Here is a 22324-nt window from a genome sequence, read left to right as displayed (position 1 = left end):
GGTGGAGCCACAAGGACGGTGTGCGCGGAGGATCCAGATTCCCGGAGCGGTCCAGCCGCTGAGCCGCCGCACAAGGCACAACTGGTGCGCGCACGCTGGCCACGTGATTGAGATGTCTGCCCCGCCCGCCCGTCGGCCCGAGCATTGCTGGTGAGATACGCCTCCACTAGCTGAAGGCCAGGCCCGTAGGCTGAGCCAAGGCAAGGAGCTCCGTGGAACGGGATCTGTTCAACCTGACAGGTGATAGAGATTAGGTTGGGCTGGGCATTACCATCGGATTGGACCAGTCAAAGCCCACTTTCGCATCTGCTGGAAAAAGTACTTTCGGGTCGACACGTATGGGTGGCAAAGCTTATCGAGCACTGTTAGGATCCGGTAGCTTTCACAGAATGAATTACATGAGATTTTTAGTCCGTCCTGTGTTTTTTTCTTTCTTTTGCCAGTTAATGTCGTTTTCTTTCAGCTAAGAGGAAGGCTAAAGGTTTACAGTTTTCTCCGAGTTCATTTATACAGTAGTAAAAGTCTTCACTATTAACGTATAGTCCATTGTTTTTTTTAGTTCTCATGTCTAAACCGGCTGTAAGCTTACAGTCCGTTTCTTTTCTTTCTTTTTTTTTTCTCCACCTCAGTATTTAGTTAGCTTACGGTCTGCTATTGTACTTACTCGTGACCATGGAACGTTAGTAATATTTATATTCTCCTGCAGCTTAGCACGATATGATATGCTGCGGATGGCATGCGTAGTTACCCTGCAAGACCAGCTAGCTAGGTAGCTACTCTAGCTGCTTCGAGAGTGGCCCAGGCTCTCACACACATGTAAGTACGTACACGCCAGATTCTCCACGCATGCACCGTACCGTACGTGCAGCAGCAGCGGCGCCGTGGACGACGGACGACAGCAACGTGCCGACGGATGTCTAGCTGTCCGAGGCGTACGTCTAACCGACCAGGAGACGGGTCTGATCATCGATCATCTACCACATGCATATATAGCGATCGTTCGAATTCGAAGGGGGTGTTTGGTTCCTATTGAAAAATTTTAGTCCCTGTCCCATCGAATATTTGGACACATGCATGAAGTATTAAATATAGACAAAAAAAATAACTAATTACACAGATTGTGGCTAATTTGCGAGACGAATTTTTTAAGCCTAATTAGTCCATGATTTGACAATGTTGTGCTACAGTAAATATGTGCTAATGACGGATTAATTAGGCTTAATAAATTCGTCTCGTAAATTAGTCTCCATTTATGTAATTAGTTTTATAATTAACTCATATTTAGTTCTCCTAAATAGCATCCGAATGTCCGATATGACATGAACTAAAATTTAGTCCAGGAAAAAAACACCCTAGTCGCCGTCGACGGGCACCGGCCGGCATGCGGTGGCGCCGTCCGCCGCGTTGGGAACGCGTGTCGCGTAGACATCACCGCACTGTGCGGCGGATTCGATCGATCGGCGGCTCGATCGCCACCACTGCACTGCACGCACACCTTCTTTTCTCGAGCGATCGATATGATGATGCGTGCATACGTACGTGGATGATGAATCGGCTAGCTAACTGATGGACTGATGGTGATGGTACATAACCGTATTCGGGCGGAATCGGAGAATATATATATTGAATTCAATTCAATTAATTAATTAATTGTTGGATCCAGCGTCGTCGTCTGTGAACGAAAGTTTGTTTAATGCACGTCCAGATTTGGGAGGTGACACGTAGGCGGAGAGCGATCAAGTAAAGTTGGGAACGTGGGCTACTAAAAGCAGACGCTGATGTGCCGCCTCTCCAAGCTTGTTATTATTATTATAACTAGGAAATAAGTTCCTGCGATGTAACGGGAGCACGGTTCGTCTAAACGGCTGTTTAGACTATTTAAACACCGTGTAAACGCTACACGGTGGTGCCCTATTTTCATTTAATTATCTGTTTATCCCGTTTAATTAGATATTTAGCCTGTTTAATGGACCGTTTAGCCCAAGTAATGGCTAAATGGTGGGTGACTGACTGTTTACCGTTTAGTACTGAACGGGAAAAGAAAAAACTATCATACGTTAATAGGAAATAAGGACGAAAATGTTATATATCTATTTATATTTTACTTTTTTCATAAATTTGAATGGCTATAATTTATTTCATGATGATCATGACATCCATAATAAAGTTAATATCGTTAATAATATGACAATGTCATATTAAGTCTAACGAATTAAAATTTTCCCATTGCTCCAAATCGTAAGTTAGAGTTATGGTATCGTGTCCATCCTGTTTTTTTTTTCTTTTCTCTGTTTGCTAGTATGATTGTTTGTTTTTTTCACAATCAGTTTCTCTTTTTCTTGCGTCCTTTTTTTTTGTCCATTGGGAGTGAGGAAGTGCGGAAGTAGCCGACTTAATAAGAAGTCTAATAGCCGGATTTGACTTGCAGGTAAAATAAAATATAAAAAGAAAATAGGGACAAACTCCTACGTGGACTCACAGACTAAAAAAAGAAAGCAGCGTGTCCGTGTATGGTAATGGGAGAAAGAAAAAAACTATTAAATGTTAATAAAAAATACGGACAAAAATAGTATATATCTGTTTATGTTTTACCTTTTTTAAGAAATTTGAAGGCTATAGTTCATTTTATGATGAACAATGGGCTAATCCAGGTTCTAATAAAATAAGTTTGGAGATACATTTATTTTATAGAAAACTTTTTTAAATTATTTCAGTTCATGGTTTGATCGTTGATCCATCTTCTAATAATTAAAATAAGTTTTATCTCTAATCAAAAGTGCACCAATAGTTTAGTGCTGGGAATATTTGTATATTTGTGAATTAGCGAGTCAAGAGTTCAAAATCTATAATATCATATTTATTTACTTTTTTTTCTTTTTGATGTTTATATATAGGGAAAAAATGATATACTCTAGAAAAAAACGGAAAGAAGACAGGAATGGCCACGCAAAAAAAAAAAAAAAAAACGATGCAAAGAAAAATTACCTAGATGACTTGAGTCTTTAAACTATATATACCATGGCCTACACGTGCACGGCTTGAGAACCGGTCTCGTATTGGATTTAGGTTGTGCTAGTTTTAGTTTGCAAACCTGATCACGTGTTGGACTTGGAGAGCTGATATCTTGTTGAATGCAAATGTGGCCATGCATCGAAAAACAAAACTTGCCGATGAAAAAAAAAACAGAAAACGAAAACAAATCAGAAATTACGGAAAACTATACCGTTGGGGAAAAATCAGAAAAGAGAAATTGAAAACCGTCATGGAGTCAGAGAACAGTTCCATTGTAACAAATTAAATCCACGGTGGATAAAAGAAGAATCGGAAACCACCTCCGTATCGATCTAGACAAGAGCTATTCTAACTCGTATGAGCACGGGTTATATATATAAGTCCGGACGGAAGAAACTCTCACTTGTCCGGTAGTTAGAGGGAGTCAGACCAAAAAAAAAATGGGTGGAGAAAATTTTTGCTTTTTTATTATTAGGTATAGATATAGATATACAGCCTGTTCGTTTGTTAGTTTCAGTCAGGGCTTATCAGCCATGGTACAGTATTTTCCTCTCACAATAAACCAGTATCAGTTGGACTTATCAGCCCAGAAATCAACCAGCGAACATACTGATAGATATCAAAGCTGGTTTATAGGTACGGTAGCGTCGGTTGCTATAAGTAATAACAATATAATAGTCGAATTCAAAAAGAAAAACAATATAATAGTCTAATAAACAAATCAAGAAAAAATAATTTATTTCAGGTATGTATAAATAATAGTATATGTATATACCTACGCAATTAACAATATAGACGAGAGAAATAATGGAATGAAGTCACTGTTGCATGTAGGCCAAAGGCGTGCAAAGCGTCTGCCCTCGCGTCGTGACAGACGGCTGCTGGCAGGTGAGCCGTGAACGTACGTGGATGCTTATTGATGTGTGTGTACAGTACATACTTTCAGCGTCAAACAAAAGAGAGATAGGTTCGTGGGCGCGAGCGAGTGAGAAACAAACAAGTTAGATTATTAGATGCCAGGAAATCAAGTCAAGAAAATTAAAGCAGCAGCCAAAAAGATATCGCAGATATGATGATTCATACGTGCCCCCATCTCATGCTCTGATGCTTGCCGGCCACGTACCTACGTAACCGGCGTGTAATCTGAATTATTTAGGCTATACGCCTCGCTAGACCAAGCTCATAATCAAGCTAAGTACGTGTCGCGCTGTCTCTTAGTCACGCGGCACAACCATGACGGCACGCTGATGGGTAGTGCTAGTAGTTGACATTATTATTATTATTATTATTATTATTATTATTATTATATATATATATATATATATATATATATATATATATATATATATATATATATATACTGTTCTACGGCTGGTCATAGAATAACTTATTCTGTGGCCAATTTAAGTTACGATAGTTACTATGCTAATTTACGATACTACAATAACTTTTTACTAAGTGATTTACTATAACATTATGGTAAATATCACCGTGAGTTATAGTAACACGAGTATCGTAAATACATATTCATGTTATCGTAAATTGGTACAAACATTATCATAAATCAAGGTGGCTATAGAATAAGTTATTCTATGGCTAGCTGCAGAATAGCCTTACCCTATATATATATAATTATTACTCTGTAGTTGGCTACAAAATAGCTTATTCTGTAGCCACTTTGAGTTACGACAATTACTATGTTAATTTATAAGATTATAGTAACTCCTTACTAAGTAGTTTTACTATAACGTTATGGTAAATATCCCAATATGTTATAGTAACCCAATTATCGTAAATATATATTGATATTATCGTAAATTAGTATATAAAATTACCATAAATGGAGGTGGCTACAGAATAACTTATTTTGTAGCTGGCTAATGAATATACTCTCCCTATATATATTGCATTTTATATACTTCCGAGAGTAGTTACTTTCATAATCAATAAATCACGTTGCATATACGTACATACTTATTTATCAATTTAAGTATGTAGACATACTAATATTAAGATACTCCAGATCTTTACTACGTGAATTTTTTTTTTCAAAAGAGCACATATTTTTTAATAGAGTAAAGTGCACCAGCGGTCCCTAAACTTGTACCGCTGTGTCATCCCGGTCCCTAAACTCGCAAATCGACCGTTTAGGTCTTCAAACTTATTCATCTGTGTCATCTCGGTCTCTAAACTGGTTCGACTGTGTCATCTCGGTCCCTAAACTTGCAAATCACTGGTTTAGGTCCTCAAACTTGTTCAGTTGTGTCATCCCAGTCCCTAAACTTGGTTTTGAGTCGCATCTGGGTCAAAACAAGGTGATCTAAAAACTTTATATCAAAAAATAATTCATAACTTTTTCATATGAACTCGAATGAAGACAAACTTTATATCAAAATTATAGCCCTCGACGCGATCTACGACTTTGTAGTTGAAAAGTTTTTGAATTAAAACTGTTTAGGGTCTCAAAATATTATTGTATGTTTATAGATTTTGAAATTTAAAATTATTAAACAATCTTGGATATTGATATAGTCTATATAAAAGTTATAGTTCTCAATACGATCTACAACTTTGTAGTTGAATTTTTTTTTTGTTTAAAGTCATTTAGTGTCCTAAAATTTAATTTTAAATTTTAAATTTCAAAATTTTATAAACATACAATAATATTTTGGGACCCTAAACAGTTTTAATTCAAAAAAAATTTCAACTACAAAGTCGTAGATCGCGTCGAGGGCTACAATTTTGATATAAAGTTTATCTTCATTCGAGTTCATATGAAAAAATTATGAATTATTTTTTGATATAAAGTTTTTAAAGCACCCTGTTTTGATCTAGATAAGACTCAAAATCAAGTTTAGGGACTGACATGACACAACTGAACAAGTTTGAGGATCTAAACGGGTGATTTGCAAGTTTAGGGACCGGGATGACACAGCCGAACAAGTTTAGGGACCAACATGACATAGATAAACAAGTTTGAGGACCTAAACGGTCGATTTGCGAGTTTAGCGACCGAGATGACACAACGGTACAAGTTTAGGGACCGCTGGTGCACTTTACTCTTTTTAATATATTATATAATACTATGACAGTAGCATATACAATAAATATAACCACATACTCTAAGTATACATACATACTTGTCATATATAGTACCATAGATAGTCTATAATAATGATATACTCTATCTACATACACTTCGTCGGGTCATATACGTCTTAAATCTAGAGATATACATGTACAAGTAGCTACTCCCAGGGACTGGAAAATAATTTCCCTATACATATACAAGGACGGGACGAGCGCTCCGCTGCGCGCGCACCTTCTCTGTGCACCCATGGAGATTTACATGGGTTGTCGATTCTACCATAGAATAAACCAAAAGGACGCACTACATGGTCAAGACAACATTGCCACAGGATAGTCCTTAAACAGGTCATTCAATGATTGGTTTAGAAAAGATAGCATGGTTTATAGTTAATCTACATAATATGCGGAGCGTGTTCTCAGTGCTCAGATAAACGGAACCCATCTAACTTTAGAAGGAAGAAAGTCTGAATCTACAGACATAAGTATAGTGTTTTTGGACGTGCTGAGATTGCATTCGGCAAAAGTAACACGATGATTTGCCTGCTGAACCTCGTCATCGTGAAGACTGGATACTGGCATAAGAACCTTCATTATTAATGTCTCCAGTAGTAATTATATCAATAATTGCCTTGGAGGCCGCCTTCATTTAGTTGGTCAACTGCAAGTATAAATAAAAGGCATGTTGTTGTGAAAGCAAGGAAAATTTGTTGAATGCAATAGAAAAGGTAAATTACTGAAGGTGACCTCACTGACCTGAGAAGCAGTAATCTTCAGCCTGTTTCTGGTACTCTAGTGTTGTAGTGCGTGGCCTGATATCTGCATGGCAGTCTTTGTATAAACAATATGTTATAGTTATAATTTCTAAAAACATAGATGTTTTTAGGAAACAATGGTCATGACAATGACATTGTATTACCTGGATGTGTCATTTATTTTCATATGGTTTGGCTTTGTTTTTAGATTGGTTGTGATTTCCTGATTCTATATGCATCTTCTGAAGATAGCAACTATCATGCATCATGGAGTACTATTAAGGGTAGCATTTACACAGGAAGGATGAAGACAACTGGTATACGTGAGCCAATGCAAGTGTTTGTGTTGGTGGCGTAAGGGAAAAGTATTCTATATAATAAATAAAGTGGGCTGTTTACGAAACAAATAACTATCTTTGTCTATGCTAGTAATTAAAGAAATGGCTAGAAAATGATAGCTTTATAAGCATAGAAATAGCAAGGAAATGATACGTTCGTCATTACTGAGTACATTTAGGGCTTGTTCGGTTACTCCGGAACGAAGGCCTGGAACGATTCCCGGTTGGAATGCTTCACTAATTTGTATAACGTTGATAACCTGGAATAATTCCTTGCTTCATTCCGGAACAACCGAACGCACCCTTAAGGATGAAATAATTGACATGGAACCTAACCCTGCAGTAACAGGGAGGAACAGGAACAACAACTACACAAAAAATGGTGTCATCACCTTTAGGTAGAGTGATCCTGCACTCCTATTCTTTGTGTTCTGAAATTTTCCTTTGGTAGTCTCTGGCCACTATGTTTAGTAAAAATAAATAGGTAATTTGAAAGGAACGTTTATTGATTTGGTAGATAAAAATGTAATAGTCAAGCAGATTTTGCTTCAACGAAGTCTGGATTATCAAAGTGAGGTGTAAATTATCCAATCTGCCCAGTTTATGAACCTCTAAAGATTATTCATAAATTAAATCAGATAAAGGAAATGAGTATCCTAAGATGCTCATGTGCCCATACACTAATACATAGTACCATAATTTCATTTTTGCAACAGTAATGGCTGTCAGGACCAAACAACATAGGCAAAGGAAAACAAACAAAATAATGAACACAGAAGTTTAGAATTCTCCTATGAAAGGTTTGAGATATCTCAAATCTGCTGAGTATATAGAAGGCTGTCTGAGATATTGGGTTTTTGCAGCTGTGTATACCTTCCTCTCCTTGCAACTGCAGCACAACATGGAAGATGCTTCGTTCTTCTTTCCCACCAAGGACAGCAGCAAGCAGCCCCTTCATTCTCAAGCAGAGCAAACCTGTCTGCATCCTCTCTCAATTCGAAGCAGCTGCTCCTGATTGTTCTTGAGTCCCCATGTCATCTGTCAAAGCACCAATACACTCTGAATCTCCCAAATGAGATCAAGCAGCACCCAGGGCCACACTCGGCATCCTCCCTTTGATTTCCACGATCAAGCAAACGCAACAACATTCTTGTTCTACCTAAAACTTTCTCGTCTCGAAAACTCCAATCTAGTTTATGTTACACCCAATGAACCAAATCAGCATGGGGGAAATCTCTCTCTCACACACACACACACGTAGAGAGAGCAAGAGGCTTTTACCTGTGTACCCTTAAAAAAGATGCCACACTCCTGCGTACCCCTCAAAAGTTGGTCGTCACCTACATGCCCTCGCTCGAACTTTTCTTTTCCCTCACGTCATTCCGTCGGCATTTGCTCCTAACGGTGGGTAACGGCTCTGGAGAATGACTCAGAACTTTTTCGTTTCCCCTGTGCCATTGCCAGGCCGTGCTCACCAGCGGCGGCCGCCCTCCACAGACTCCAGCGCCGTGCTCACCAGCGGGCAGCGGCGGCCGCAACGTCAGCTTCTCCCCCTACGGCGCCACGTGGCGCGCGCTGCGACGGAACCTCGCCTCCGGTGTGCTCAACCCGGCGCGGCTCCGGGCCTTCTCCCCCGCGCGCCGCTGGGTGCTCGGCGTCCTCGCCGCCCGCGTCCGCGCCGACGGCCGCCACGGGGAGACCCCCGTTGCCGTCATGGAGCCGTTCCAGTACGCCATGTTCTGCCTCCTCGTCTACATGTGCTTCGGCGGCGACCGCGTCGGGGACGACGCGATCGTCCGGGACATCGAGGCCACGCAGCGGGAGCTCCTCGCCAACTTCCTCAGCTTCCCGGTCTTCTCCTTCCTGCCGTTCGTCACCAAGGTCGTGTTCCGGCGACGCTGGGAGAAGCTCGTCTCGCTGAGGCGTCGGCAGGAGGAGCTCTTCGTCCCGCTGATACGAGCCAGGCGAGAGGCCGGCGCCGCCGGGGACTGCTACGTCGACTCCATGGTGAAGCTGACCATCCCCGAGGACGGCAGGAGGCCGCTGACGGACGGCGAGATCGTGAGCCTCTGCTCCGAGTTCCTCAGCGCCGGCACCGACACCACGGCCACCGCGCTGCAGTGGATTCTGGCGAACCTGGTCAAGAACCCGGCGATGCAGGACAGGCTTCGGGACGAGGTGTCCAGCGTCGTCGGCGGCGCCGACTGCGAGGTGCGCGAGGAGGACCTGCAGGCGATGCCTTATCTCAAGGCCGTGGTGCTGGAGGCGCTCCGGCGCCACCCGCCGGGCCACTACGTGCTCCCGCACGCCGTGCATGAGGACACGACGCTGGACGGGTACCGCGTGCCCGCTGGCGCGCCCGTCAACTTCGCGGTGGGGGACATCGGGATGGACGAGGAGGTGTGGAAGGCCCCCGCGGAGTTCCGGCCGGAGCGGTTCCTGCCCGGCGGCGAGGGGGAGGACGTGGACCTCACCGGCAGCAAGGAGATCAAGATGATGCCGTTCGGCGCCGGCCGCCGGGTCTGCCCCGGCATGGCGATGGCGCTGCTGCACCTCGAGTACTTCGTGGCCAACCTCGTGAGGGAGTTCGAGTGGCGCGGGGCCGACGGTGAGGAGGTGGACCTCACCGAGAAGCTTGAGTTCACCGTCGTCATGAAGCGGCCGCTCAGGGCTAGGGCCGTGCCGCTGCGGTCACCGCCGCCCGCCGTCGCAGCTGCTTGATCGAGGGCTGCCTTCTCTCTAGCTGTATTTACGTACGTAGCATCATGGCAACCAATTGGCAGTAGAGTCTGCTTCTCGTTGCTCGGTCGATGTATTCATATAACCAAATATTAGGTGCGAGTAATCAAATTTCTCTTGTTCTTTTGGGGGCTTTGGTAATGGCGTAATGCTGCAGCTGCACTAGCTAGTGTGCTTGTGTGTACATATAAAATACGTAATAAGTAAGTAAATATTTTACCCCCATTGAACTACAAAGATGATAAGTATGTAGACCATTTATATTTGTCTCCAGCGTTTAGCAGTGTTGAAGAAGCGACATCAGGCCACACTTGTGCGATGCATCGATGGTGACAATTGACAAATACTCCGTCCGGTTCTCTAAAACAAGTCGTTTTGATATCGACACGGTCTTTAAAAAACGACTTTGACTGTAACTTTTTGTTATGAAATAGTTATAAAATATAGTCAATATATACTTTTATAAAACTACATTTCGAGATGAATCTACTTACATCACTTTTATATTTTCAAACTCAACCCAAAAGAAATTATTTGTAGTCAAAGTTTAAAATGTTTGACTTAAGACAACCTCAAAATGACTTGCTTTAGAGAACCGGAGGGAGTACCATACACTACAGCCCTCTCAAGGACGATGGCGTGGCAGCGATCCAGGTTGCTGTTTGTAGAGCTGGGCGATGCAAACACGAAGCTTTTTCATCTTCAGGAGTGTCACCGTAGCAGAAAAAACTGCATTCGCTCATTTAACTGTTGACGGTCACGCTGTTGTCGACTGCGAGCAAATGAACGAGGCTCTGTTCGCACAATCGCACACTACAACCAGTCTGCTTGGAACGCCGGCACCACGTTCAGCTTCTGTTCGGTTCGATCACATTGGTCGGCCGACCTTGGAGCTTTTGGGCCTTGATGCTTGCTTCACGGCGAAGGATTCCTGCTGCATGTAGTAGGGGAGCCGCGCCGGGTTGAGCACACCGGAGGCGAGGTTCCGTCGCAGCGCGCGCCACGTGGCGCCGTAGGGGGAGAAGCTGACGTTGCGGCCGCCGCTGGTGAGCACGGCGCTGGAGTCTGTGGAGGGCAGCCGCCGCTGGTGAGCACGGCCTGGCAATGGCACAGGGGAAACGAAAAAGTTCAGACGCCCATACAAGCCCAAGGGCAACTGAGTCGTTCTCCAGAGCCATTACCCACCGTTAGGAGCAAATGCCGACGGAATGGCGTGAGGGAAAAGAAAAGTCCGAGCGAGGGCATGTAGGCGACGACCAACTTTTGAGGATTACGCAGGAGTGTGGCATATTTTTTAAGGGTACACAGGTAAAAGCCTCGTAGAGCCAGGGAGACAATACCTTGGCTGGATGATGCTGGATGCAGAGGTCACGACGATGGGCTGGGCAGAGGATGGAGGGAGGCGCCATCGATGGTGCAGGGGTGGACGGGCGGAGGCGAAGGCGGACGAGTTTCGTACGCACCCCTACAGTCGCCTGCCTTCACCTCGAGGACATCGTCGGCAAAGACGACGGTTAGGGATTCATGGGAGACCGTGCTGGCTGTATCTCCATCTAAATCGGTGACGACAACGACGCGTGCGGAGAGCAGTGGAGCCGTGGAGGCGGGTGCGGTCTCAGGGCAGCGCGACTGGTGTACGGCGCGCGAGGTCGCCGGGGCGGCCGAGGTCGCGAGGCGGCACGACCCCTCTCGAGGCGGCGGAGGTTGTAGACGAAGGCGCTCGCAGCGAGGTGGAGCGTAGGCGCAGAGCTGTAGCGATGGCGCGGGGAATGCGGAGAAAGGAGCCGAGAGCTGTGCGCACGGGGCGAGGACGGAACGGTCGCGGAGGAGGCGACGGAGCGCACAGGACAGGACGACGACGGAGAGGAAATCGAATCGACCATCGCAGACTGGAAGGGGATCGAGGGCGTACACAGGTTAGTGCGCGTCAGCGCGTAGGTCCTCAACAACTGTAGACATAACCAATGAGCCAAGAACACCAGCAATGAGGCCTGGTTTAGTTTCCAAAAAATTTTATCCCAAACTATCACATCGAATCTTGCGGCATATGCTTGAGTATTAAATATAGACGAAAAAAACTAATTGCACAGTTTGGTTGGAAATCGCGAGACGAATGTTTTAAGACTAATTAGTCCATAATTAGCCATAAGTGCTACAGTAACTAACATGCGTTAATGATGGATTAATTAGGCTTAATAAATTCGTCTCGCAGTTTCCAGGCGAGCTATGTAATTAGTTTTTTATTAATATCCGAAAACCCCTTCCGACATCTCCGAAACATCCGATGTGACATCAAAAATTTTCATTTCGCGACCTAAACACCCCCTGAGTCGTATATATGTCACAAACAAGACGGCGGGATGTAGGGGCTCGGCCCAATGTATTTTCTCCAGTGTGTACTACGCTGAAACGAAGAGCCTCTTTGGTAGAGCTCTTGTAGGGCTTCAGTTTTTTGCTCCGGTCAAGAGCTAGAGCCATTTTTTTCCTGTGCAGGAGAAGCCTAAAAAACGAGCTTTGCGCGGCTCTTTACTGTGGGTTCACGTCGTCTAATGCGAAGGAGTCGTTTTACCAAACATTTTCTAAAACAACTTCAGCTCCTAAAAAAAACTGCTCTTTCAGAGGAGCCGGAGCCAGAGCTGAAGGAGCCAGAGCCCTGCAGGCCCGAACTCTGTACCAAGACAGAAGAATAGAGCCCGATGCTCCTTTCTTCACCTCCGTTGCCGACCTGCCGTTCTTCCTCTCAATACCCAGAAATTTCCTCTCAGACCATTCCTAGTCTTTATTTGTCCGGCAAAGTAGGTAACAATCGGTACCTAGAGCTGGGATATCATCGGTTTCCCCAAATTTCTTTTCTCGTTCTGACGCAAAATCGAAGAGCTAGCACCTGCGCGCAATCCGAACAAGTTTGAGATCCCTAGAGTGCTACTGCTCTGGACAGCCGTATGGACGCCCGTGTCCAGATACCCACTCCACGTACCGCTCGCCTCATGCGGCATCTGCACCCCACCCAGCCCCACGCGGCGTATGCACCCCCGCCTGACCCCGCATGCCCTCTCCGATAGCTGTAACAGGCGGGTCACATTGTAACATGTGTAACATCTGATTTACTTCTGAAACATCTATATGCAACACTTGTAACATACGTATGAAGACAGATGGAGCACTTGAAACATGCGTATGAAACACTTGCGAAAACATCCGAAATTGAAAACTATTGCAAATATACACAAAATCCACATAAAACACTTGCAACGTATATGTAAAACGTATGCAATATCTAGATAAACACACTTACAACATACATCTGAAAAACAGATGAAACATTAGGAAAAGACGTTTGCAACATACATTTACAACCATTGTAACATATGCAACATCCCGATCTACTTTTGCAACACCTATATAAAACACTTACAACATACCTCTGAAACATTTGAAGCACTTAAACACATATGCTTGCAACATGCGATGTATCTCGATGCCTCCTCCGCCGTCTACAGCGGGGCGCCACAGCCGGAGGGCTTTCGCGCTAGGGCTCGACGCTTCTCCTTACGCCGGCGGCACCTGTCGGCGTCGTGGGGCACGAGCACGAGCACGCGCACGGCGGCCTCGGTGGCCAGCTAACGACCGATGAAGCGGTCCCCACGCGTGACGCGGCGGTGCCTGCACCATTATGTGGGGCGGGCAGCAGAGCAGGAGCAGCGACAAGGGAGGTCTGGTGGGCGTGGAGGCTTGAGCGTGGAGGTGACAGCAGTAGGTTTTGGGGAATGAGAGGAAGGGAACGCCATGGACGATGGACAGACGGTGACCGTCAATGGTGGAGCAGAGCAGAGCAGGGGAGGTCTCTCGTCTCATTTCTTTATCTGGCTGGTGCAGCGAAAGGGATAGATGTGGGCACCGTAATAAACAAAAGGATGAACTATTGGGCTGGTCCGCAGGCCCAAGAATAAGAAGGGGGTTTCGGGCGAATGAACCCCATGCACATAACATTACTGTTGAAGAAAAGATAATTATTGGAGACTAAAACATCACATATTGTGTCGTTGGAGGCTTGTAGACTAAGTTAATTACAATATAATTACTACAAAACACATAAAAAAGTGACTCTTTGGATTTTTCTTAGCTCATAGAATCAGATGCCAGAGGTTATAAAGCTCTTGAATTTTTCTTAGCTCGCAGATTCACCATCTCTACACCACTGTTTGTCTAAACGACCGTTTAGCCCGTTTACACACCGTTTAAACGCTATACGGTGGTACACCGTTTCTATTTAATCGATTGTTTTGACCGTTTAAACGACTGTTTTTCCCGTTTAAACACCCGTTTTGCTCGAATAATGGGCTAAACGGTAGGTGACCGACTGTTTACCGTTTAGCGTTTAGGATAACACTGCTCTACACACATAGATATTGGCAAAATTTGAGAAACTAAAATTAAACTATTTGAGCTAACACACCCTGCTAAGGTTTTCCATCTCTTTTAGATTGAAAAAAAAAAATCTCTGCAGTCCAATCAGTAATCAATTACCTAGCCATGCACGTACTAGCAAACCATATGAGATCTCAGATTCATTATCCAATAGCTTATTATGATCAACATCAGAAACCGTATCAGATCATAAAGTCAATCACAATCTAATGAACCTTTTCTGCTTCAGTCTTCAGAAAACTCAACCAGAGCTCTTGGAGTTAGAGCAGCTTATCGCCTGATCATCGAGTCCAAATAAACAGTCAGTTTGTGCTGGAGCTACTACCGAGAACAATGGTAGCGAAGCTTGGGCAAACAGGATCATGGACTCTACTTTAACCACCTACGCAATAATCATTGTCACTTTGATCAGTGGCAAACCACTAAAACTATCACATGTCCATACGAAATCTCTTCATAGCCATATAAAGCGTCTCATTGCAATACACAAAGTTGAATTTGACACGTAAAATTGAATCAAGAAATCTTAGAATTTGTACACGTACAATTGAATCAACACATCTCGATCGTTTGATCCACTCCTCCGGCCTCCTGTCATACCCAATGTACGCCACGTACGGTATCCTACATCGCCGCGACGCCACCGCCAGCGTCCACGCCGTTCCCGCCACCGTGGCAACGACGACGCCGGCACTGCGGGGACTGGCCGAAGTTGTCGACGGGGAACGCCTGCGAGAGCGGGCCGACGTAGAACATGAGGTGGTCCGCGTCCTCCATGACGACGCGGTCGATGCCCCAGTTGAAGAGGAACATGCGCACCGAGACGCCGCCGAGGTTCCGGATGCTGCCGCCCTCGACGTTGCCGTAGATCCTGCGCCGGTACGTGAGGCGGTAGCCGCCGTCCACCTCGAACTCGCAGTCCCCGCCCATGAACACCTCGAACGCGCCGTCCGACGGCTGGTACGTGTACCCGGTCACGCCCTCCGGCAGGATGCCCCTCGGGAACCCGAACCCCTCCAGCATCTCGTACGCGCTCGGCTGGCCGCCGGCTGCGGTGCCGGTGGGGAGGAGCGTCGAGTCGAAAGCCGACACGGTGAGGAGGAGGAGCGAGAGCAGAGGCAGGAGGATGACGAGACGGCACGTGGTGGCTGTGGCCATGACCGTGGCCTGTGTTGATTCTTGGTTCTCGGAAGTCGTTGGACTCTTGAAGGTGGTAGTTGATGACGACGAGTTTTATAAGGGATGTTGTTGAGAGGAGTTGGGAATTGGGATTGGAGTCGTAATCGGCTGGATTTTTTGGATTGAAGTTTGGGTTGATGGGAGATCCGGAGGAGCTGTCAGGGTTGATGATATGGCGATCTGTTTCTCTTGGTTTGGCGTGAGGGTATGTCCTGACTTCGGCTGTACGCTGGACACGGACAGCAAAAAGAATGCTTGCTCGCACTATAACGTGCACGGGCAACCAATATGCACGCGCGCTTTCATGTAACGATTGACTGAACAGACGATTGGACAAATTAGACGGCAATGTATGTTCTCCGTAACATGGCCAAAGAACCAGATTTTCAGCAACATTGTCACAACGGTCCAGAAATATTTCATCCCAGCAAAATCATATTTCCCATCAAATCAAACAACCATTGTTTTGTTTTGGTGGGTGGTTTTTGATTGCTGGGTGGGGTAAGGGTGGGGCTAGGGTTTAGGGTGTCATCATATATACAACACAAAAGGATTACACCCAAGCAGAACATTTATATCTGCCTCAAAGCCCTCCCGTTTTTCCGCGATAGATATACCTACGTATTGTAAGGGACCGTGACACCTAAAAGAAATGAATTACACAACTTAAAATTCTACTTCTAACTAAGGCCTCTAATTTCACCTAGTCAAAACCTACGTAGGAAAGTAATATATCTAAATGTGCAACTACGGTTTTGCTAGGTACGTTGTTATCTCTACTGAAAAAAATGATGCAACATAAGTTTCAATCATATCAACTAGCCTATAAACTAAGCTAGAGAAGTAAAGCACACAACTAAGGTAGCAATGTAAATACGGAAGGTAAAGATGAGGTAGAGGTGCAAACTCCCGTCGACGACTTCGGTATTTTTACCGAGGTATCGAGAAATGTTGAAGCTCCCCCTAGTCCTCGTTGGAACCCCTCGCAAAGGCCAAGCTCCCAGTCGGATAACTACTTGGATAGCCCCGGGCCTTCCCCATGCACAAGTGGGTCTCTGGTGTGCCTTTCGGCAAGCCTCTCCCGGACCGCTCCCCGCAGTTTTCACTATCAAGTTTTCGGCCGAACCGCCGCAGGCCTTGTTCCCTTCGGTACACGGTGGCGGCCACACCACATACGCGGTTGGTGTGATCTCGTAAGACTATAAGCCCCTCCGATGTATAACAATGGTGCGCACAAGCACCGATTGATAAGAGGTGTGCAAACCCCACTAAACACTAGGCCTAAACCTAGAGCAAGCGCATAACCGGTGGTCTAATCAACCTAAGCACTTCACAAAGAACCTACGCTAATCACCTAATGAATCACTAAGCACTATGCTAGTGGAGATCACTAAAATGGTGTATCAATACCCTTGGTATGTTTCCCCAGCTCTCCACATATCAAATGGCCGGTTGGGGATCTATTTATAAGCCCCATGGAGAAAGTATCCGTTGGGGACGAAACCTAGCTTTCTGCTACTGATCGGACGTTGTTGTCGTCCTGACTGGACACGTCCGGTTGTCCCGACCGTTGAGCGCGCGCGTAGAGATCGGACGCACTGCTGAGTCCGATTACCATCAACCAGACGCGTTCGGTCGCAATTCCACCGCCCTGGAACCTCTCTAGACATGATCGGACGCTGCACTTTGTACGTCCGGTCATCCAGTGCCGCTGCGTCCGGTCACGCTGAAAACATTTCCGTGACGAAGAACAGTGTCATCGGTGCGTCCGATCACTACTTTACAAAGCGTCCGGTCATAGCTGCTGACGCCTGCTATTGCCGAGCAGCTGATCGGATGCGTCCGATCCTCATAGGGCCACGTCCGGTCACCTCTGCCAAGCTCGTTTCTTTGCGATCTTGCGTTCGGCTTGGTTCCCATCTTCGTGCTTGACTTTGCTTGATATCTTGGGTCTTCTCTTGTGCTTCTAGAAAGTTGCTTATGGTGTTGATCGTGGGATCATCATGTCGCCTTCTTTCAAGTCACGTCTTGCACCCTATTGAACTACAAAACAATTACTTGCAAATTTATTAGTCTAATTTGGTTGTGTTGGTCATCAAACATCAAAATCCAATATAAATGAGCCTAGGGTCCATTTTCCTTACAATCACCATCCTTCACAACATGGAGGACTTGAGCACCATGACCCCGGTCATAGTCATTAGCAAGATAGTGGCATTTGAAATGTCACGGAAGATGGGTCAAGAAGAAGCCTCGTCATCAAGTAAAGGCAAAGCTCTCGCATGTAGTGAGAAAAAGAAGATGAAGGGCAATCAAGTTGAGACAAGCTCAAGCTCAAGCTCCTCAAGTGAAGATGAAGAAGAAGATAAGGATGATGATGATGATATAGATTCAAGTGATTTTAATCAATCTTCCTCCACCTCCGACCTTAATGAAGAATCAATCAAACTTATCAACAAAGTGGAGAAGATGATCCAAAGGTTCAATGTCAAGGGTGTGCCCATCCAAATTCAAGATTTCATCTTCACCAATCAAAGAAATGAGCAAAGAAAGAAAGGATGTTATGGATGCGGCGAGTTGGAACACTTTATGGAAGTTTGTCTAAACAAGTCCACACCCAAGACAAAGAAGAAGGCGTGCAAGGACAAAGCCCTCACATCAATAAGGTCATGGGATGATTCTTCAAGTGAAGAAGAAGACCATCACAAGAGACAAGGCCACAAGCACTTATCATCAAGCTCTTCTCGTGTGTGACTTATGGCACGAGGTAACGAAAGCTCATCCTCTAGTGAGAGTGATAGTGATGATAAAATGCCTTCTCTTAATGAACTTGTGTAAGAAAATCTTAAATATGCTAAGGCTTGCACTAGCCAACAAAAGAAGTTAAAAATATTGCAAGAAAAGCTAGATAGTTCACAAGAAGCATATAAAACCTTGCCTGAATAATATGAGACATTTGCTAATCTCAATATTGAACTATCTACTAAAATTGAGCAACTTGAGGCTAGTGCAACAACAAATGCATTCACAATCAATGATGAGCAACTTGTAAAGAAAAATGATAAATTAAAAGAAAAGTTAGCTAGCTCACAAGATGCTTATAAAAGTTTGCTTGCTAAAATGAAAACCATATGCAAACATTGTGAAGAGCTAACTAATAAAGTTGCTAATCTTGAAGTTGTCGGTACAACCCTCACCAAGGCACCTAAAAAGAAAAGTTCTATCTTTGACATGCCTAAAAAGGATGCTTCTACTTCTTGCAATGATTTATGTTTAGACTCACCCTTGTGCAACCAAGTTTATGTTGAGAAAGTTGTTGTAGATACATGCACATAAGAGGTCGCAATGGAGAATGAGCAACTCAAGCAAGAAGTGACTCGCCTTACCAAGAACTTAGACTCAAGTAAAAGGCAAAATGGAGCAAGCCCAACATTATCAAGATAACACCATTAAGGGAGTGAAGAAGCTTGATGAAGGACAAACCGTGGTTTGCTACGTGTGCCACAAGGAAGGCCACAAGTCCTATGAGTGCAAGATGAAGAATGGGGGAGGAGCTAAGAAGAAATAGAAAAATAAAAAGGAAACAAGCAAGCTCTCCAACACCTACACCAACAAGGTGGACAAAAAGGCCTCCACACCTTATCTCTTGAAGAAGAAGAAAAATAACAACGTGGTGGCCATCAAGGTGAACAAGCAAGCCAACAATTTGGCCAAACGCATTTGGATGCCAAAGGAGATTATTTCTAATATGAAGAGCACAAAAAAGGTTTGGATCCCGAAAGGGAAGTGAGAAGTCCGATGGACTTCGGGGAATTTAGAGACTTGGTAAAGTATGGGTGCATTTCATGGGGTGCATCATTATGGACAAGGTAATTGCCAAGTGGGTTAGTAAATACTATGGACTAAAATTCCCATTTCCATGTTATATAACTAGATTTAATTTCTTGCAATTTCAATTAGCATCTAGTTCCTTTTCATGTCTAGGTTTGCATTTGCATGTTTAATCTTTTGTCTTGCATACACTAGGTATATCTTATGGTAGGCTTGCTCGGTTTCACTCTTAACCCTTGGAGCAAACCTACATGGTTTAAATTGTTTAGCAGCACGACACATAGCTTGTTTTACAATTGTTCATCTAATATGTGTCAAAGTCTAAATTGTAGATAATTTCTCCCGAATGTCACTTTTGAAAATGATTCTCGCATTCATATGATGTCATCTTTCAAGTGGTATTTTTTATTCTAAAATCAATGTGCATGTCTCCTACAAGTATTCCATACTTGTGTGCACAAATTTAGGGGAAGGTTACTCTATAAGTTGGATGCTTTGAGACTAACACCTTTTCAAGCTTATCATGTGTGTAGTAGTCTCATTGCAAGGAAAATAGAGTCCCCGGAGTTAAGCATCATACTTCAACTATCCACCACCTATTGCAAGTGGTATAAATCAAATTGGTTTCCACATGTGGTATTTCTAAATCGATATCATCATATTGATTTTACTTCGGTATTTATATGCTTTCTCCATGCATTATATAGATTAAACCCCCTTGAGCATTAATTTGCCAATTATGCATAAACTACATTCTCCATCATATGTATGCATATATTTAGGGGGAGCTTAGTCTATGTAATGTGAGAGTCAAATTTTGTGACCTATTTCACTCCACATACAAAGGATCACAAAGTTTGACCCTCCCTTGTGCTACTAATGTCTTCCTTTTCGGTGTTTGATTCCAAAGGGGGAGAATTTGTAGAACCAAAAGCAAGCACGATCATAATAATTTATAAACGGTAATGGTCCGAGAAAGGGAGGATAGTGGATTATGGAGTTAGGGGGAGGCTTAAATCCATAAATGCCACATGGAGACATTTGCAAGGGCAAGATAAGTTTTCAAATATGTTTACATGTGGTATGCATTAGCTTACATGTGGTATCTTTTAGCATCATATAACCTTGCCCTTTGCATTGCATCCTAGCAAGTAAATAGCTTTTCAATTCCAAAAATTTTATAATTTGCTTGTTTTGGTCGTGTTATCATCAATCACCAAAAAGAGGGAGATTGTAAGGAAAATAGACCCTAGGCCCATTTACTTTGAATTTTGGTGTTTGATGACCGACACAACCAAATTGGACTAATGAATTTGCAAGTAATTGTTCTATATTTCAATAGGGTGCAAGACGTGACTTGAATAAAAGCGACATGATGATCCCATGATCAACACCATAAGCAAGACCCTAGAAGCACAAGAGAAGACTCAAGATATCAAGCAAAGTCCAAGCACGAAGATGAGAACCAAGCCAGACGCAAGATCACGAAGAAACGAGCTCAACAGAGGTGACTGGACGTGGCCCTATGAGGACCGAACACGTCTGATCAGTTGCTCAGCAACAGCAGGCGTTAGTAGCTATGATCAAACACTGAGCAAAGCAGTGACTGGACGCACCGATGACACTGTTATTCATCACGAAAATGTTTTTAGCGTGATCGGACGCAGCGACACTGCATGACCGGACGCACAAAGTGCAGCGTCCGATCATGTTCAGAGAGACGGAATTACGACCGGACACGTCCGGTTGATGGTGACCAGACTCGGCAGTGCGTCTGATCTCTACGCGTGCGCTCAGTGGTGGGACGACCGGACGCGTCCGGTCAGGATGACAACAGCGTCCGGTCAGTAGCAGAAAGCTAGGTTTCGTCCCCAACGGATACTTTCTCTATGGGGCTTATAAATAGACCCCCCAACCGGCCATTTGATATGTGGAGAGTTGAGGAAACATACCAAGGGTGTTGATACACCATTTTAGTGATATCCACTTGCATAGTGCTTAGTGATTCATTAGGTGATTAGCGTAGGTGCTTTGCAAAGTGCTTAGGTTGATTAGACCACCGCTTATGCGCTTGCTCTAGGCTTAGGCCTAGTGTTTAGTGAGGTTTACACACCTCTTACCACTTGGTGCTTGCGTGCACCATTGTTATACATCGGAGGGGCTTGTAGTCTTATGAGATCACACCAACCGTGTTTGTGGTGTGGCCGCCACCGTGTACCGAAGAGAACAAGGTCCGCGACGGTTCGGCCGGAAGCTTAACAGTGAAGACGGTGGGGAACAGTCCAGGAGAGGCTTGCCGAAAGGCATACAGAAGATCCACTTGCGTGTGGGGTAGGCCCAGGGCTATCCATGGAGTTACCCGACCGGGAGCTTGGCCCTTGCGAGGGATTCTTTGCTGTTATGAAACGGTGCCTGCCAGTAGACACCTATTCATCGGTGATCTCATCCAATTAGACGTGAAGTTAGAGATAGGATTAGAGATTAGATTTACAGTTAACTGTGTCACCGAAGGGGCATGTCTCTTGGTGACGAGATGTAACTTCTCCCATCAGTTGTGTCCTTTGGACACACCCCTTCACTTGTATATATTCTATGAGATCAATGAAACACAGAAGTTGTTCCCAAATCTTTGTTCATTTCATTCACTTTGCAATATGTTATCAGACATGTTGCTCTCAGGAACAGGAGAAGGAGAACGACAAAACAACAACAGAGGCATGTATGCCTCAGCACCACCATTGGTAAGCATGGCAAAGATCAACTTACCTTCACATCTTGTTCGTTGCTTCTCTTCGCCCTTCACCGCGTCGGTGGAGTTCGCCGTGGCCCGATCCGCCACCATGGCCACCATGGACAATGCCGTAGTGTCTTCGAGCGCCTTGGGCCTTGTGTTTGTCGCAACATTGCCCATGGTCATGGCCATGGTCCTTTCGGTTGCCTCTTCGACTCTGTTGT

The 22324-nt window shown here is 44.6% G+C and overlaps 1 protein-coding gene and 1 pseudogene across 1 annotated transcript; one reads left to right on the top strand and one right to left on the bottom strand.

The window, feature by feature from the left end:
• Positions 1-8472: 8472 nt before the first annotated feature.
• LOC136517531 (cytochrome P450 89A2-like) lies at positions 8473-10065 on the top strand (annotated as a pseudogene).
• Positions 10066-14481: 4416 nt separating this feature from the next.
• On the bottom strand, positions 14482-15590 carry LOC136518822 (uncharacterized). Its single transcript, XM_066512509.1, has one exon. It carries the CDS (start codon positions 15515-15517, stop codon positions 14984-14986), a length of 534 nt encoding a protein of 177 aa, XP_066368606.1. The 5' UTR covers positions 15518-15590; the 3' UTR covers positions 14482-14983.
• Between the last annotated feature and the right edge of the window lie 6734 nt (positions 15591-22324).

Source organism: Miscanthus floridulus, chromosome 17 (genome assembly GCF_019320115.1).
Source record: "Miscanthus floridulus cultivar M001 chromosome 17, ASM1932011v1, whole genome shotgun sequence".
NCBI lineage: Eukaryota > Viridiplantae > Streptophyta > Magnoliopsida > Poales > Poaceae > Miscanthus > Miscanthus floridulus.
This window is presented reverse-complemented; position numbering and strand designations above follow the sequence as displayed.